Raw genomic sequence first — 19,614 nt, 5'->3', positions numbered from 1 at the left:
CGATCCTGCTCGGTTACATAATGACTGATTAGACTTAAAACATAACCCTCTGACTTGTGCCTTAAAGAGCCAGAGTACTGACCAAACAAATGATTCTAACAATGGTCTGAATTTAATGCCAACTGTTCATGCTCTACTTTCTAAACAATTATAGATGACTGTACCTGAGATTTTCAGAAAATATTTCAGATTTCTTAGAAGTCTCTATTCTTGAAAAAGTGATCTCTTCTTCAGCTGGAAAATAAACAAACAAGTGAGTTGTATCAGTCGTTGAAATGATCATGTGGCAGAGATGTCTGGGGTATACTGAAGCTTCCTGTTCCCTTTCCACAATAAAATTGTTGTTGCCTAGCCAGGATCTACATTTCTCAGTCCTTTTGCATCTTTTTCCTTTTCCTTTTTGGTCCGTGTCATGCTGTGCAGCTTGCAGGATATCAGTTCCAAGCCCATGTCAGTGAAAGCACCGAGTGAGTCCTAACCACTGGCCCACCATGGAATTTCCTCCTATTACATTCACTCTTCATTCACTCTTCAGTGAAGCCATGTGTTGAGTTTAAAAATGGGATTCCATCAGAAATAATATATGTCACCTCTGAATTGAGATGGTTAGATATCTTCACCACCTTCTCCTTTCACAGGAAAACAAATTAATTGTGGAGATCTAAGGGATAGCAAACCCACAACACAGATGGAGCCTGGGTCCCTGACTGACTGTGAACAAGGCTCATTGTCAAAATGCTCACTGGATCATTACCTGGACAGAAAAAAGCTATCATTCTATTGTGTGAACCCACTGAAATAGTGGGGTTTGTTTTAGATGATAACACAATCATAATTTACTAAAAGTATCCTGGAGGAGAGCATGGCAACCCACTCCAGTATTCTTGCCTGGAGAATCCCCATGATCAGAGGAACCTGGCAGGCTGCAGCCCATGGGGTCACAAAGAGTCACACACTGAAGTGACTAAGCACAACTCAAAGTATAAATTAATAATGCTGAAGAAAATGATGTCAGCTTCTAACAGAGAAATTGACATTTAATGGAATACCCCCAAAAGGGGAATAACTTAAGGGCAGAGAGCCTTGAATTTAAAACCTTCAGTCTATCCAGACTGCAATAGGTTAGAAAATTCCATAAAGATCTTAAAACAGAAAACAAATGAGGATTGTTGAATCCAGCCACTTCTCCATTCGAGGAGATGGAACAATCCTAGAGAGTAGAAGGGACTTGTCTCAGATCTGTTAGTGATATAAGTCTCCGGACTCCAAGATAAATGCATTACTCCACAGATCTTTCAATTTATAAAATGCAGTCTGAGTATCTACTACCACCTTCTTCTGAAAGCCTTCTGTGCCTTTGCCCCTTAGAGTCAGTGCCCAAACTTGTGTGTCCAATGGCCCCAATCAGCCTCTATCATCATCCTTTATCATACTGTATAAGGACTGATTTGTCCACCTCTCCTAGTCTGCTGTCTGGCTTCCCTGATAGCTCAGTTGGTAAAGAATCTGCCTGCAATGCAGGAGACCCCGGTTCCATTCCTGGGGTGGGACGATCCTCTGGAGAAGGGATGGGCTACCCACTCCAGTATTCTTGGGCTTCCTTGGTGGCTCAGCTAGTAAAGAATCTGCTGCAATGTGCAAGACCTGAGTTTGATCCCTGAGTTCGGAAGATCCCTGGGGAAGGGAAAGGCTACCCACTCCAGTATTCTGGCCTGGAGAATTCCATGGACTGTATAGTCCATGGGGTTGCAAAGAATCAGACACGACTGAGTGACTTTCATTTTCCTAGTCTGCCATCCAGTTCATCTCTAGTGAATAGAAGCTGAATAAACTGAATTATGCCTTTATCCTCCTACTCCTCTAAAACTTTCTTGTTAGAGTTACCAGTAAAAACAAGTTGCCAGATCCAAACATTACATCTTTGTCTGCATCTCATTATACCTCTTGGCAGTATTTGCAACAACTGACCTCTCCTTGCTTTTACCAGCTTCTGTAACACCCATTCCCTTGCTTTCTTTCCTCAATGGCTGCCCATTTTGCTGGCTCCTTCTGCTCTATCGATGTGCCTAGAACAACCTCTGGCACATATAAGAAACTCAATAAATATTTACTAAATGAGTAAATGAAATGTTGAATGAGAAAATCGCATATTGAGAAGATCAAAGGGATAAAAGGAGTGGTCCCTGAAGAATTAGGTGGAGTAGGTGGAAGGAAAGAACCCAGGAGGGAGCCCATGGGCTGTCCATCCTTAGAATGGATCAAAACTTAGAAAATAAGTTTTTAGGAAGGAGAGAGAATTGAAAAGGGAATCAACTTCACTGATTCATACCTAGTGCTGTGTTCTTGAAACTCGTATGATATTAACATGCCCTTCTCCAATATTACCTAAAAGCATACCTCACACTTAGGGGAGATTTGGAGATAACAAATGTCTTTGTTTTTGTCTTTCAGCCAAGACTGAAACAGGATATTATAGCAAAGACATTGCAAAAAGAAAATTTCATAAAAACTCTAGGAAAAATAAACTTTTTTAAAGAAATCTATTCACAGTATATTACTTAGTTCTATAACAGCAGTTACATAGTCTTAATAATGTAGATACTTGATTCATTTATCTAATGATAGTGCTATAACAACATTGGGAGAGAGGTGCCCAAGAGTGGTGTAATAAAGTTAGATTTTCACCTACCATAGCAAGACTAAAACAGGTGATGTCAGAATTTGATTTTTTAAAAAGCAGCATTAACATATCACTTAGCATATGGAGGTAATGACTAGAAAGAAGAGCTAAGTTAAAAATATTTCCCCTTGTGACTGCCCTCATGGTCCAGCAGTTAAGACTTTGCCTTCCAAAGCAGGGGGTACAGGTTCCATCCCTGGTTGGGGAGCTAAGATCCCACATGCCTAATGGCCAACAAAACCAACATAAGCAATATTGTAACAAATTCAATAAAAGACTTTAAAAATTTTGTTGCTATTCAGTGGCTAAGTCCTCTCTGACTTTTTGTGACCCCATGGACGGCAGCACACCAGGCTTCCCTGTCCTTCACTATCTCCCAGATTTTGCTCAAACTCATGTTCATTGAGTTGGTGATGCCATCCAACCATCTCATCCTCTGTCGCCCCCTTCTCCTCCTTCCCTCAATCTTTCCCAGCATCAAGGTTTCTTCCAATGAGTCGGTTCTTTGCATCACGTGGACAAAGTATTGGAGCTTGGCATCACTGATGTCCTCTTGATGAATATTCAGGGTGATTTCCTTTAGGATTGACTGGTTTGATCTCCTTGCACTCCAAGGACTCTCAAGAGTCCTCTCCAGCACCACAATTTGAAAGCATCAATTCTTTGGTGCTCAACCTTCTTTATGGTCCAACTTTCACATCCATATATAACCACTGAAAATGGTCCACACCAAAAAAATAAAAAAATCTTAAAAAAAAAATGAGAAGAACTACTGAACATACGAATGGAGGACAGTAGGTCTTGGGACTATTGTTTTTATGGTAAAACTTTCAGGAAATCTAAAAAATGTCTTTAAAGATATCTAGTTGATACCCTTCTAAATAGGTGAAAAATTCTGATAAGGGAAATAGTTGAGCCCTAGCCTCACTCAGCTGAAGGTGCTGATGAATGGACATCAGCAGACATTTCTCAGAGACATCCCAACATATATGCTCCGGAGTGAAAGTTATGGTACATTGGAGAACCTGAATAACTCAAGTTGTTCTCTCTGGTGGCCCTAGCCAGCCTGCTGAAGACCAGCTCTGCTCCAATTGACCTGTCTGCTAGCTGCCAGCTGATTTTACTCCTCACCAAACAAGTAAATTAATTAAAACATACATATTTATATTATATATGTATTTGTAAAGTAAGACTCACTGATTCCAGACAGTCTGGAGTATTCTTTCCCTTTTATCTGTCAGTCAACTCTTTACTATGAATACTTTCGCTGGTGCTTTGACTGTAGCCCTACGTTGGGACTCTTCACTGAAGCTACCTTGATCTGGTCATGTATCTTCTTTAGCTCTCCATTGCCTGCTCTCTTAATGTTTGTTTTATTCCAGCAGTCCACTACTAGGGGTCTTCTCACACTCTTAGGGGTACTTTTGGGAGCAACTTAAAATGGCAGCAGGCTGACTTTTTCTCCCAGGTGAGTTATATCTGATTTATGGGATAAATAAATCCTTTCCCAAACTCTGGGAGGGCAGGTTGATCCTGTTTCAGCCACAGGGTGCTTTGGCTTCATTAGGTATGAGGTTTTCTGTGTCCTCAAACCAATTTCAAAGGAGACACCTTCCTAGGGTTGGGGTGATGAAGGAAGTAACCCACTTGGGGGTACACAGTTACTCCTCAGTTCTTGCCAAATCTCCCCACAAATCCTAGCCTTCTCCACACTCTTCCTCATTTCATATCTTGAATGTGGATGAAGGATCCAAGATAATAACTGATACTCAACTATTTCCTTTGTATATTTTATTTGTCTGTACATTCATCTATTTGCCTCACTTTGGATTGCAACATTCATTGTATCTAGGTACTTGGTACAAATTTTAACATCCTGAATCCCTGTCCTGAACCCAAGCCCTCTTTTCTGGGACCCTGACCTGTTTAGTCCTGGCTAATTCTCTCCCACTCATACTCCTTTTCTACTGGAACCTTGTTTCAAACTACACAGAGAAACAGCATTCTTATCTGCCAAGAAACATTACTCCCTCTTGGGTCATGCTCCCCTCCTTGGGTTCCACCCCTTGATGTGATTGTCTGTTTTACCCCTTTGGAAATTATAATTTGAGCTCCGGTCATACCTCATTTCTACCAGAGTCCTTATCCCCATATCCATCCTGACAGTCTCACAGTGAGATTGGTTCTGCCAACTCAGTTGCAGGTACACTCCTCAACTCTCCCTGCCTCACTGACCTACACTGCTTAAGTCTCATCATTTGTGGTGTCTGAGCCAGAAGAGGACTTGAAACCCTCATGGTCTAGATCTACTCCTTATAGATCTTGCCTTTGTTTTCCCCAGGAATAATTAGGACTAATTAGGAATGAAAAAAGTTTACTTTGAAATCCATGGGACTTAGCCATCTTCCTAATGGTATCCAAGTCCAAGGTGTTGAGCCGGATATCCACTGCGAAGTGATGAAAGGGGACGAAGTCTCCACTTCGGCAGGGCTCACACCTGTGGGCGTTTTCTTCCAGAAAGCGGGCGCATTTCAAGTGCATGGCTTTCTTCTGGTCCTTCAACCACAGCTCATAGGCTGTTTTCTGCATCACTGGGCTGCAGAATCGAATGATGTGGCACTGAATCACCTCACTTTCCAGCTCACGGAGCTGTTCCTCCTCACCATGGTCTAGAGAAGACAGAGACACCATGGAAAATAAGTCAGCCTCTGCTACAAAACACAGATCCATTCCTTTATCAAAATGTGCCTTAAACTGAAGGAACTATGATTCATTTCCAGGCTCTACTCACCCATTCCTTCAATGAGCGGCTTCAGAGAAAGGGATCGATAATTCACCTCAAATGAAGCTGCGTTCTTTTCTAGGGCCATTCGGAGCTCCTTGCCATTTTGGAAACAATCAAAGATGTTGGATTCCACAAGGGTTGCCAGGGCATTGATCATCATCTTCATGTCCCAACAAGGGAGAATCTCAAACAACAGCTCTGTAGTGAAAGTTAGGCCAATGATGGCAGCACATCTCACCAACATCTGATGGGACAGGCTCATGCTATCCAGCTGGACCAGAGAGATTTCTGCAGGTAGAAAGCCACACAAATTGGGAATTAGTCATCTGTCTTTATCAAATGCATTCTAGAGATGGATAACTGTCCAGCTCTACAGTTCCTGTTCATAAAACTATACCCAGTTGAGCTAAGCCAAAAGAAGTATTTGCTTAGTACCTACTTAGCAGATAGCACTCAGGAGTACAAAAGATGGAGATGCTATGACCTAAAAATATGCATGTTCCATTGGCCACAGCAATAAGATCAATTTCAAGGTGTTCTGATTTGGTGTTAAAATGTGACAGGGGTGTGTGAGGAGAGGAGAGGTCATGGGAGGCCACAGTGGTCAGAAGGGGCAGGACCCAGGAATTCCCTGTCAGTTCAGTGGTTAGGTCTCCAGGCTTTCACTGCCAAAAGCCTGGGTTCAAGCCCTGGTTGGGGAATTAAGATTCTACAAACTGCACAGTGCAGCCAAGAAAATAAAAAGGAGCAGGGCGTGACTTCCATGTTCTGTGCTGACTTCTCCAGTGGGTCAGTCTCTATCTTTTTCACTAGCTACCCTATCTTCTTCACTAGCTACCCTATCTACTTCGCTAGCTACCCTGGAACTTCCTGGCAATAAAATTTCTCTTATCTGCTCCAGCATTCATTTATTCTTGTGACAGTTCAGTTCAGTCGCTCTGTCCAACTCTTTGCGACCCCATGAATTGCAGCACACCAGGCCTCCCTGTCCATCACCAACTCCCGGAGTTCACTCAGACTCACGTCCATCGAGTCAGTGATGCCATCCAGCCATCTCATCCTCTGTCGTCCTATTCTCCTCCTGCCCCCAATCCGTCCCAGCATGAGTCTTTTCCAATGAGTCAACTCTTCGCATGAGGTGGCCAAAGTACTGGAGTTTCAGCTTTAGCATCATTCCTTCCAAAGAAATCCCAGGGCTGATCTCCTTCAGAATGGACTGGTTGGATCTCCTTGCAGTCCAAGGGACTCTCAACAGTCTTCTCCAACACCACAGTTTAAAAGCATCAATTCTTCGGCACTCAGCTTTCTTCAGTCCAACTCTCACATCCATACATGACCACAGGAAAAACCATAGCCTTGACTAGACAGACCTTTGGTGGCAAAGTAATGTCTCTGCTTTTCAATATGCTGTCTAGGTTGGTCATAATTTTTCTTCCAAGGAGTAAGCGTCTTTTAATTTCATGGCTGCAGTCACCATCTGCAGTGATTTTGGAGCCCCCCAAAATAAAGTCTGACACTGTTTCCACTGTTCTCCCATCTATTTCCCATGAAGTGATGGGACCAGATGCCATGATCTTCATTTTCTGAATGTTGAGTTTTAAGCCAACTTTTTTACTCTCCTCTTTCACCTTCATCAAGAGGCTTTTGAGTTCCTCTTCACTTTCCGCCATAAGAGTGGTGTCATCTGCATATCTGAGGTTATTGATATTTCTCCCGGCAATCTTGATTCCAGCTTGTGCGTCTTCCAGCCCAGCATTTCTCATGATGTACTCTGCATATAAGTTAAATAAGCAGAGTGACAATATACAGCCTTGACATACTCCTTTTCCTATTTGGAACCAGTCTGTTGTTCCATGTCCAGTTCTAACTGTTGCTTCCTGACCTGCATACAAATTTCTCAAGAGGCAGGTCAGGTGGTCTGGTATTCCCTTCTCTTTCAGAATTTTCCACAGTTTATTGTGATCAACACAGTCAAAAGCCTTGGCATAGTCAATAAAGCAGAAATAGATGTTTTTCTGGAACTCTCTTGCTTTTTCCATGATCCAGCGGATGCTGGCAATTTGGTCTCTCGTTCCTCTGCCTTTTCTAAAACCAGCTTGAACATCTGGAAGTTCATGGGTCATGTATTGCTGAAGCCTGGCTTGGAGAATTTTGAGCATTTCTTTACTAGCATGTGAGATGAGTGCAATTGTGCAGTAGTTTGAGCATTCTTTGGCATTGCCTTTCTTTGGGATTGGAATGAAAACTGACCTTTCCCAGTTTTCATTCTTGTGACAACTCATTATTATTTCTATGATCAAGACCAAGTGGCAGAGAGCTCCTAGCTCCAATTCCATCTAAGCTTGAATATCAAAGCTCACATAACTTCCTGGACTCTTGACCAGTATATCCGTCTATTGCATCACCCACATCAGGACAAAATATGAACTCTTCAACCTGTCCACAGAACATTGTAGAAACCAAGCTAGTCCAGATGTAAGCAGGGATAGCAGATGTAAGCTTTTATATGAAGAATGAATAAACAACAAGGTCCTACTGTATAGCACACAGAACTATATTTAATATCCTATAATAAACCATAATAGAAAAAAGAACATGGAAATTCCCTGGAGGTATACTTGTAAGGTTTCTGGGTTTTCACTGACATGGCCTGGGTTCAATCCCTGGTTGAGGAACTAAGATCCTGCAAGCCACATAGTACAGTTAAAAAAAAAGTATATAATTTTGTGTATATATATGTATATAAATATACATATATATATATATACTTCATATATAAATATATATATATATAACAAAAATCACTTTGTTGTACAGTAGAAATTAATACACATTGTATGTAAATCAACTTCTTCAATAAAAAAATACTGGTTAAAAGAAACCAAACTAGTCTACCTTGCTACTTTATTAGACATAGTGAATGAAACACAAACAATGCTGTTTTGAAGACTGAGAACTTGAAATCTCATCCTTCTACTAAACATTTGAACATTCCATAGAAGGCATGGACTTGAGCTGAATGCATACTAGAACAGTGCTTGAAATTAGTTTCTCTTGAAATGAATAATAGTACCTTCTTGATATAAATTCCCTTGTTTGTCATTTCAGAAGTAGATAGCTGAGAAAAAGTATCAGTGTTAGATTTTCTCTCATTATTTGATTTCTGCTTAATTGCAAATGTACTATACATCATTCTTTTATGCAGTTGAATAAAACCTTGTTCAAATCAGACTTCAAAATATGCACAGGAGGAAGGTGGCTTCTATTTAGAAAAGGAAAAGCAAGCCTACCATGGAGCCTTCCCATTGCCTAGGTAACATGAAACAGATAAAGCCAGTCTTCTATCTTCCTTTTGAAAGGTTGTTGCTGAGCTGTGCAAGATGCCGGGATTCTTGGCCTCCGGAGGAGAAGAATTCAATCCATGGCCAGTGATGAGGCTTGATCGCTCAGAGCTTTTGTGTAATAAAGTTTCATTAAAGTATAAAAGAGGTAGAGAAAGCTTCTGACATAGACATCAGAAGCGGGCAGAAAGAGTGCCTCTCCTGCTAGTCTTTAGCCAGATGTTATATAGCTACTTTGTGTGTCTGTTAGTTGCTCAGTCGTGTCCAACTCTTTGTGACCCCACAAACTGTAGCCTGCCAGGCTTCTCTGTCCATGGAAGTCTTCAGGCAAGAATACTGGATTGGACTGCCATTTCCTTCTCCAGGGGATCTTCCCGACCCAGGGATTGAACCCAGGTCTCCTGCATTGCAGAGCAGACACTTTAACCTCTGAGCCACCAGGGAAGCCCCTTATTAACATAGCTTAAGAGAATATTTGCCTGAGTAAAACATACTGGTTTGTCAAGTCAGTTTTGAGTCTTAGGCAGAACCAACTTGAAGACAGTTTAGGATAAATACGTAGTTCATTAACATAGCTTAAGAAAAACATTTCCATAAGAAAAATGCCTTGGTTAGCTCAAGGTTGGAGAAAAGTTAAGTTCAGGTAGAACCAGGTGTTGTCATGGTGACACAGAATTTTAAAAGAAACCTCTTTTTAAATTTGTACAGAGAAGGGGAAAATATCTAACACTTGTAGTTTGTTTCCTCCTGCCACTTAAGAGAGAGAGAAACAATGTCCAAGGCTCGCAGCCTATTTCCTCCGTTTGGAGACCCCAGCCTTCCTGTCTGTTACCCTCTCACTTTCTCCTTTGTCGAAGCATTCTAAAGAAAGCAAGAGGAAAATCTGGGTCCTGGGAAGTGAACACCAGGTCACATTTTCTTTACCTTTTAATGATGCTGGTGGTGACAAGTTTTTCAATCTGACACCACTAGCGAGGTTACAGACTTCTTCATTTTCCTCCTCAAGACTGAAAGTAAATGTTTTTAAGTCCTCTGTTGGCTTAGCAAAGTTCTCTATAGAGAGGTATAAGGGAAGAAAAGTTGAGAGTCATTGTCCTATTATTATCTGGGTTTTCCAATAAACTTAGAGTTGGGTCTCACATGAGAATGAGCAGGCAGAGATGTGTGTCAGCCCCTAAAGTATTCTGGAATACTGTTTTAAGTAAAGCTGACATATGAAAATCAAAATTTACTCAAAACATGTTTTTCTTTCCCTCCCCTGCCCAAGAAAAAAAGGATTGGTAATAACAACTGAATGTCTTCCATAATACATGCAGTTTTACAAAAATTTGATTCAAAGATTATCAGGGTGTATCTTACAGTTTATACTTACTATATACGTGCATGCATGCTAAATCACTTCTGTCACGTCTGACTCTTTGCAACCGTATAGACCATAGCCCACTAGGCTCCTCTATCCCTGAAGATTCTCCAGGCAAGCATTGCTGTGCCCTCCTCCAGGGGATCTTCATGACCCAGGGATCGAACTGGTGTCTCATGTCTCTTGCATTGGAAGGCAGGTTCTTGACCACTAGCACCACCTGGGAAACCCATACTTACTGTATACGATACACTTATATGTATACTTACAGTATATACTTGTGTGCACACTGAAATACCCACACTCAGAGGCAAGCACATTCTGTAGAAGACTGTACTCTACTTAAGAATAGTTATTGTCAGAAAGAGATATTAGGGACTTCCTCGGTGGTGCAGTGGTTAAGAATCCACCTACCAATGCAGGGAACATGGGTTTGATCTCTGGCCTGGGAACTAAGATACCACATACTTTGGAGCAACTAAGTCCACTTGCCAGACTACTGAGCCTCTTCTCTAGAGTCTGAGTGCTGCAACAGGAAAAGCCACTGCAACGAGAAACCCACAAACCACAACTGAGCAGCCCCACTTGCCACAAGAGAAAGCCTGCACAAAGCAAGAAAGACTGAGTGCAGCCAAAAATAAATTTAAAAAAATTTTTAAGAACTCATTTTTTAATAAAAGAAAGATATTAAAAATGAAGTTTGAATATAAACTTGCATGGTAATTTTTTCTCCTGGTACTCCAAAATGTGTTACTTATTTGTCCCTCCAGTCATTCATTAACACTTGAGTTGCAATGTCATGGTCCGGGCACAGGTTGGAAAAGAATTTCCAAACATGAGACAGAATGAAAGGGAAATAAAGTTTATTAGAGTGGGAGAAGCTGTTAGAACAGCAGGCCAGCTCAAGGGAGAACTGACGCTGAATAGGGGTCCTTAGTCCACTTTTATACCCAGGGTACAAGGAGTGGGATAGGGGTCCTGCAGGTCATTTGCTGATTGGATGAAGCACATAAACTGCGTGGGGGTGGGAACAGTAAGCCAAATATCTTCTCCCTGTGGGGTAGGACGGAGAAGGCAATGGCACCCCACTCCAGTACTCTTGCCTGGAAAATCCCATGGGTGGAGGAGCCTGGTAGGCTGCAGTCCATGGGGTCGTGAAGAGTCTGACATGACTGAGTGACTTCACTTTCACTTTTCACTTTCGTGCATTGGAGAAGGAAATGGCAACCCACTCCAGTATTCTTGCTTGGAGAATCCCAGGGACGGAGGAGCCTAGTGGGCTGCTGTCTATGGGGTTGCACAGAGTTGGACACGACTGAAGCGACTTAGCAGCAGCAGCATAGGATAGGAGAGGAGACAGGTTAGGAAGACCTGAAATCTGTTAATAGTTACAACATAGGGGAGGGAAGGATGATAAGGGTACGGTTTTTCCATTTCTGCATTCCAAGACCCTCCTTGGTTTTATCTACTCTTTCGTCCTTGGGTCACCACATACAAGACACTGAGATAGGCAATGTGGAAATATGAGGGTGACCATAATTAAGTTCCTGAACTCCTGGAAAGAAAAGGTATATACACAGAGAGTCAAATAACCAGATAGTAAGCAAGTGCCACATGAGTAGGCACAGATGTTAAGTGTTGGAGAGTTCATAACACAGTATAGACTTTCTATACATCAGAACCTGTGAAGGCTATAAATGTGGCTAATGCATGCTTCCAGTCCTCAAGGATCTTAAAATTTATGGAAACTGATATTTAGGGAACTAATCATAATACAGGAAAAGTGACTTAAAGAGCTAAAGAGCAAAGAGGAATAGAGAATAAAGGACAATTAATTCAGTCAGTAGATTCAGGAAGGCTTCATAGAGGGAGAAATATTTTGGTTGAACCTTAAAGAATGAAGGGATATTCTAAGTAGAAAATAGAAGGGTGATCAATGCAAAAGCACAGAAGCCACGAGCACTTTGCAATTTAGGGAAATGTAAAGAGGCCAGTGTGACCAAACCACAGTGGGTGAAGTGCTGGAGTGCTACTTACTGTAGGAGATGTATGTACTTAGAAAGTTTGAGAGCAGAGTATGCAGTGCATTCAATACCCCACTATGAAGTTTGGACTTTATTCCATAGACAATGGAGAAATATCCCAAGTTGGATGGTAGTGATCCAACCATTTTTATGAAGATAACACTGGAAGAAGTGAGGACAGGCAAGAGACTAGGAAGGTGTGTATGACCTTCCTAGTCAATGGAATGTGACCATGGAATTCCAATGGAATTCCAACTATGACGATGGAATATCAGGAAGTGAAGATGGGTAGGATTATGCAAGTGATAATGCAAAGAATACTAATGATATTGAGAAAAAGAGACCTAGGCAAGATAGTGATGGAGGTGAGAGAAACATGAGTGTTGCCAATAATCAAGATGGGAAATACAAGAGGAGATGCAGTATGGGAGGGAGGTAATGGGTTACATTTTATATTTGTTGAGTTTGGTGGGATGTATAGGACAATGGGCAATTGGAAATATGGGTCTGGAATTAAGAGTGAAATTAAGGTTGGATATTATGTACACAAACACATACATAGTCACTCACATGTGCACTTCACACATAGAAGGTTGGAAAACAAATGAAAAACTGAAAACAAGTGGAGAGAGAGTACTGAGTTAGCAAAGAGAAAGGTTGAGGATGGAATGTGAAGAATGCCCTCCTCAGAACATAGACCTGGGCAGGAGCCAAGCTGAGGACTGGTCAGCAAGGCAAGTGGGGCAAAGGAAGAGTTCAGGATGGGGGCAGCAAATGAAGGGTAGCATACCAGAAAAGGGACCAGGTGTGTGCCTGTGTCGTGGGGGTAGGAGAACAGGGATTAAGAATGTGACTTGACAGGGAGTCCCCTGCCAAGTCTAGTGGTTAGGATTCAGCACTTCCACTACTGTAGCTCGGGTTCAACTCCTGGTCAGGGAATTGAGATCCTACAAGCCATACAACCAAAAATATATAAAGAACACGACTTGATCCATGGTCTTCTATGCTTTTTAATGTCCCTTTCCAGGACCTAGCACTGTGATGACCATTCTTTTATCACTCTAGGTATAAGACCTTTAGGTACAGGCCATCCTAGGACTGGAGATTCAGGAGTATATAAGACTTCCTGCCCTCAGGGAGCTGACATTCTCACAGTGGAAGACAAATAATAACCAACAGATAAATAAATTAAGAGGATAACCTCATAATGTGACTCAGTTTTGTGAAAGAAAGAAACATGGTGACAGAGACGAATGAAAAAGCGCAGAGTAGGGAAGGTCTTCCTTAAGCAAGGCATGGTCAGAGAAAGTGACTGTGAGGAGATAATACCTGAGATAAGGGCAAGAGGAAGTAGGTATGCAAAACACCAAGGAGAGGGAGCAACCAGGAGCTCAGGGTGTTAGAAGAGCAGAAATGTGGCTGGAGCGTATTTCAGAATGTTGGTGAGACCACAGAGGGCGTGGAAGGCAGCTCCCACAGGGATCTCCAGTCCAAGGTAGGGAGTTTGGATTTCATTGTAAACTCAGTAGGAAACCAATAAAAGTTGTTTGGTTTTAAAAAAATTTGTTTATTTGTTAAGTTTCAAATTTATCAAAAGTTGTAAGAATAACACTATTAATCTTTATTCAAATCCATCTATTGTTAACATTTTACCCCATTTGCTATACCCTTTGTTCTCTATGTACATATTTTTCAGAAGCATTTCATTTGAGTATTGAGTCGCATAAATCATGCCCTTTTACTCCCAAATACTTTACTCTGAATTCCCCAAGAATAACAATTCTCTTACGTAAGTAGAATATACTTATCATCTTTTACTGTCCATCTTCCACTCTTGTCAGCTGACTCAATAATGTTCTTTAGCATTCTTTTTTTTGTATACAGCCCAGGTGTCCTCCAACAGGGGAGTGGCTAAACAACCTACGGTATGTCCATACCACGGAACACTACTCAGCAACCACTGAGACCAAACTACCGATACTCACAACAACCCAGATAACCCAGAGAGTCATGCTGAGTGAAAAACAATCTCAAAAGATTACAATACTCTATTATTCGATCTATAAAAATTCCCTAAAGTCACAAAATTATAGATATGAAGAACTGATTAGTGATTACCAGGGAAGAAAGTATGGGTGGGAGAGAAGTGGGGTGGCTGTAACGGCAACATGAGGGATCCTCGTGGTGATGAAAATATTATGTATCTTGATTGTATCAATATTAATATCCTGGTTGTGATATTATATTGTAGAGTTTTGCTTATGTTACTATGGGGGAAAACCAGGTAAAGGGTATATATTAATAGAATCTCTCCCTATTATTGTTTTAGCCAAAAAGTTCATTTGAGTTTTCCCATAACACCTTATGGAAAAATCCAAATGAACTTTTTGGCCAACCCAATACTTCTTACAACTGTATGTAAATTTATGATCACCTCAAAAAGTTTAATTAAAGAAACTCAATGAGGCAGCAAAGTTTTATTGTATTCACTCACTTTGTTTATATTCAAAGAGATCCCCAGAATGCCTACTGTGGTGTAAGACACAGGAAAGGTGCTCAGTAGACCTTTGTTGAGTGAATAAATGAGAAAAGATTTGAGTTCCTTTATTCTACATCATAGAGCAGGTAGCTGGCAATAAAGGTTGTGACTAATCCCTAAATATCATCTATTAAATGTCATATGGAGAACTGAAATCTGGACTCCTAACTTCAAAGCTAAAATTTTCTTTTGATTGCACTGTTCTAACTCTTTTTTCATAGCATAGATGCTATCTCTTAAACCTTTGTGTCCAAATATAGTTTCTTCCTTTCTTCTAAATATAGTTCCCTCCTTTCTTTTTTGCTAGCATATTATTTTTTCTCCTTATCACTGCCACCTTCTTCCTTTTTCTAAATATAGTTCCTTCCTTTCTTTTTTGCTAGCATATTATTTTTTCTCCTTATCACTGCCACCTCCTTGAATAACTAGCCTACCCACCCTAGACATTTTCCTATCATTCACATTAATCCTAATCGTCTACATCCCAGCTTGCATCTGTACCCCTTTCCCCAACCCCCACCCTTTCCCTTCAACAAAACCATTTTCTTAAAAATAGCCACCTGGCCTCTTTGTGCCATTATCTAAAGTTCATCCTTCTGCATGTCTCAGTGCCATGAGGACCTCGTTGACAATTCACTTTGAGATAATCATTTTACCTCTGGAAAACAAGTTATTCTTTTCCCTGGTAACATCCACATCCCTCACCAGTTCTGATTCTGGGCTTTAAGATTCTCCGTTCCTTCATCTCGATTACAGGTCTACATTCTTCCTCTCAGTTCAGTGAGTCCCAGGCAATGTTAAGTTCTCTCACAGTCGGGATATCAAGTCCAGCATTCACTGCCTCCTCAAACCCTTTTAGGAAGAAGCCTACGGAAAAGCCTACTCTTGCCACTCTCTCTTCACAAGGAGAGTGAGAGAAAGAACCATCGTTATAGGACTTACTGAACAGGTTATTCCAGGTCACATTTGTCTTTTCCTCAGACTCCATTGCCTGGAAAACAAGGACCCTGTGATGGTCTAGGTTTTTAAGCAATTCTTCACAGTAAAACGGAATTCCACAGCTTCCCTCTGCCAGATACCTGTAGTGAAAATGAGGCAACCTATTTATCTCTTTTAGGAAGGAAAAATATTTGAGTCTTCTCAATCACTCAAAAATAATCGCATTTCTTTCTCCATTTGTTTTGTTTTCCATTTTTAGGGATTGCCTTTGCTTTTTTTTCTTTCATTTTTGAAAATTACATAAGACATTTAAATCTTTCCAAACTCAAAACTACGTAATAAGGTACACCCTCAGTCTTGCTTCCCTGCCTCACCTTATAAGTAACCATTTAAATTAGTTTCTGGCTTATCTTTTCAAGGTTTCTTTCAAAAACTATAGAAAATGCACATATATATTTCACCCCGTTCCTTAGGTTAAAAAACAGCACTTTGTGCATAGTGCACACTAGGCTTCCCCTTGTTTCCCCTCAGTAGTGTATCCTGGTCATCCCTCTGTGTCAGTAGAGCTTTCTTATTTCTCTCTGTAGCTATGCAGGGCTCCACTTTGTGAATGCATCCAACTTCACTCTAACTGTCCTCTTAGAGACGGACATTTGGATTGTTTTCTGTCTTTCACTAGTATAAATAATGCCTCAATAAAAACTGTGTCCATATGTCACTTCATATTTTTGTCAATATATATACAATGTTGTATTATTTTCAGGTATGCAGCAAAGTGATTATATATACATATACACACACACACACACGTATAAATGTGTTATATATATGTTCAGATTCTTTTCCCTTATAGGTTATTACAAAATTTTGAGTATAGTTCCCTGGAAATATATCTTTGAGACGCAGTCCTAGAATTAGGAAGGATAGATCAAAAGGTAATACATATATATAATAAATATATACATATTAAATAAATACAGAGATAAAGAGGGAGAGACAGGGAGTCAAAGGGAGAGAACACGGCAAATTTATGCCTGGTGTCTGAGACATTGCTTTTCCAGAAGCAAGATAACCTCATTATGCAGAACAGATGCCATGGTGAGTTGTAAACAGACAGCTAAGGAAGGGGCATTTCTATGTTGTTAAGGGGACTGCTGACAAGACCCAGTACAGGAGTCACTGAGAAGATATCAAGATCTACCGTGACAAAGAACACCAGTACCAGACCATGTTATTACTGGGGACTAAGACCTGGCTCAGTTGTGGGTTGTGGTCTTTAATGTTCACCGATTTGCCTTTCGTGTCACTTGCCCATGACTGTGACGTTAGTCCCTGTAGGTTAGAGTTGAGTGTACCTATACCCAGCTTGATGAAAGGGAAGCAAAACTCATGCCTCTAAGCAAAGCTGAACATGATGTAACAAGGACCATAACAAGACAAGGTGAGCAGCATCCATCCTACCAAGCATGTTCAATGGCCCCTTTGAAAGGCGGGACCAGTGGGAATACTGAAATGGGTGCTTTCAGACACAACCTAAGGAATCTGATGAAGTTTGGACCTGGTGAATAAGTCAAGGCCTTAGAATAAATGGGTTACTCACGTGTCCAGTTCTTTGGGGATGCCCTTGACACTGAGGTCCAGGCAGACTTTGTTGAGGATGTCCTTAGGCTGCACAGGTCCCAGGGTGACATAGGTGGTGTTCCTGTTCTTCATTATGGCACTGGCAGCTGCACAGGGTGTGTTGACAAAGGGAGACAGGGACATGATGATGAAGATGGGAACAGACCGGATAAGCTTTTCCATGAAGGTCCAGGAGGCTGAATCGATAAACTGGCCCTCATCAATGATGAAAATAATCCTTTCCTCTTTCACTGTCTAAACCAGGTGAAGAAATAGAAAGAAAAGTGCTGTAGAACTTCAGGATTTTTTGTTTTTGTTTTGTGTTCTGGCTGCCCCGCCAGACTTGTGGGATCTCAGTTCCCGGACAAGGACTGAATATGGGCCACAGCAGTGAAAGCACCGAATCCAGTTAGATCACCGGGGAACTCCCATGACTTCAGTTTTTTATACATATGTATGGGTATGCATGTGTTTCCACTGAGTTTTGCAAAGCTAAGTTAAATCTTTTCTTTCCAGTGTCTTTGTGATAATTTAGATTCTGCTAACTTGGAATTTGTGACCATTGGGACTGAACTGGCTGGAAGAAACTCATACTTGGTCAGATCTTTGTGACAAGATAATGTATAGGATAGATGGGTTGTAGTCAAGTTAAATACCCATTACATAAAAATAACTGAGATTTACTTCAAGTCATTCTAATTTATTGAAAAATGAAGGTCTCCTGGAAATACCTATTTGACATTTATTCAGCTAACATCTATTCAACACATCTTTACCAAGCACTCACTGGGCTGGGTGCTGGAGGCAAAGTGCTGAGAGGAATCGATCTGGTCTTTGCCCTGCCAGCAGTGTATGCTGTTCTAGCTTGAATGGCACCCCACTCCAGTACTCTTGCCTGGAAAATCCCATGGACGGAGGAGCCTGGTGGGCTGAAGTCCATGGGGTCACTAGGAGTCGGACACGACTGAACGACTTCACTTTCACTTTTCACTTTCATGCATTGGAGAAGGAAATGGCAACCCACTCCAGTGTTCTTGCCTGGAGAATCCCAGGGACGGGGGGGCCTGGTGGGCTGCCGTCTATGGGGTTGCACAGAGTCGGACACGACTGAAGCAACTTCGCAGCAGCAGCAGCTTGAGTTATAGCACGTTATACTTAAAAACAGATCCAGTGTCCTTTTTTCGTGTAGACTGCTTTTCCCTAACTAGTCTGAATTATTTATTTGCTCATTAAGCATTTACCGTGCATCCCTTAGAGTCAGGTGCTGTTCTAAGCACTGAGGATACAGTATTAGACAAAACATAGAGCTTACATTGTAGTGTGAGCCCTCGTGTAGTGGGCTCTATATTTCCACAGTGTAAGATATCTAAATGGAGGAAACTTTTCCCATTCTTGCTGCTCCAGACTGCTCTTGGCTTCTCTTGGTTCCCTCTGAGAAGTGATTGTTAAGCCATTCTTTCCCTCTATATGTTTTTATAAACCAAAGCAGTAAAGGGTACTTTCAAATTTCAGAAGATGATCATTCTAAAGTATTACATAGCCTGTTTTCTCACATACACACAGTAAGTCTCCTCTTACAGCCTCATTCTGTCACCAGATTGTACGCTCTTCACTGACTCTGAGAACATTTAATGAATAGAGGTTAGCATCCCATTGTTTTGTTTTGTATTTGACTATCATCTTTAAAACTCCTGTCTTTAAAAATATCATATGGGCAGATAGGAATGTGAGTTTTACTCATAGAATGGTCTTATCAGTGAATTATTTGTGAATTGAGGAGAGTAAAGCAAGAACCAAAACCCCCACATGAATTCAATAGTACATCATTGGCCCCAGCTTCCATAGGTTTAAAATAAGAAGATTGAAGACTCCCTGGGGGTCCAGCAGCTAAGACTCTCTGCTCCCAATGCAAGGGGCCCAGGTTTGATCCTTGGTCAGGGAACTAGATCCCACTTGCCACAACTGTAAGATCCTGCATGCCACAGTGAAGACTGATGATCCTGTGTGCTGCAAGTAAGACTCAGAACAGCCAAATAAATTTAAAAAATTTTTAAATAGATTGAATTGGGTCATATCTAATGTGAATAAAAGCCAACATTTACACTGCACCTACTGTGTTCCCAGCAATGTGTGATGCACTTCCATAAATTAATTCATTTAAAATCTTCATAATGTTTACAGAGGTGGCACTCTTGAATCTATTTACTGAGAAAATTAAGGCACAGAGAAGTTAAGCCACTTGCCCAAGATCACACTGATAGTAAATGATCCAAAGACTGTCATCATAGCACTGAGTCAAAGCACAGCTTTAGTCACAGTTTCCAAC

At 41.1% G+C, this 19,614-nt stretch overlaps 1 protein-coding gene across 4 annotated transcripts in view; it reads right to left on the bottom strand.

Annotated features, from left to right (window-relative positions):
- Positions 1–19,614, bottom strand: part of ADCY10 (adenylate cyclase 10) — a 106,793-nt gene that overhangs the window by 23,302 nt on the left and 63,877 nt on the right. For all 4 annotated transcript variants that reach the window (XM_059884946.1, XM_010802712.4, XM_059884947.1 and 1 more), the window contains 6 exons: positions 17,269–17,543; positions 15,672–15,808; positions 9,731–9,859; positions 5,472–5,753; positions 5,059–5,349; positions 165–234 (listed from right to left, as the gene is read on the bottom strand). In XM_059884946.1, coding sequence (XP_059740929.1) covers positions 165–234; positions 5,059–5,349; positions 5,472–5,753; positions 9,731–9,859; positions 15,672–15,808; positions 17,269–17,543 — 1,184 coding nt within the window. The remainder of the gene's footprint in view (positions 1–164; positions 235–5,058; positions 5,350–5,471; positions 5,754–9,730; positions 9,860–15,671; positions 15,809–17,268; positions 17,544–19,614) is intronic.

This window comes from Bos taurus, chromosome 3, assembly GCF_002263795.3.
Source record: "Bos taurus isolate L1 Dominette 01449 registration number 42190680 breed Hereford chromosome 3, ARS-UCD2.0, whole genome shotgun sequence".
In the NCBI taxonomy this organism is placed as follows: domain Eukaryota; kingdom Metazoa; phylum Chordata; class Mammalia; order Artiodactyla; family Bovidae; genus Bos; species Bos taurus.
The sequence above is the reverse complement of the archived record's forward strand: the minus strand, read 5'-3'. Positions and strand labels throughout refer to the sequence as shown.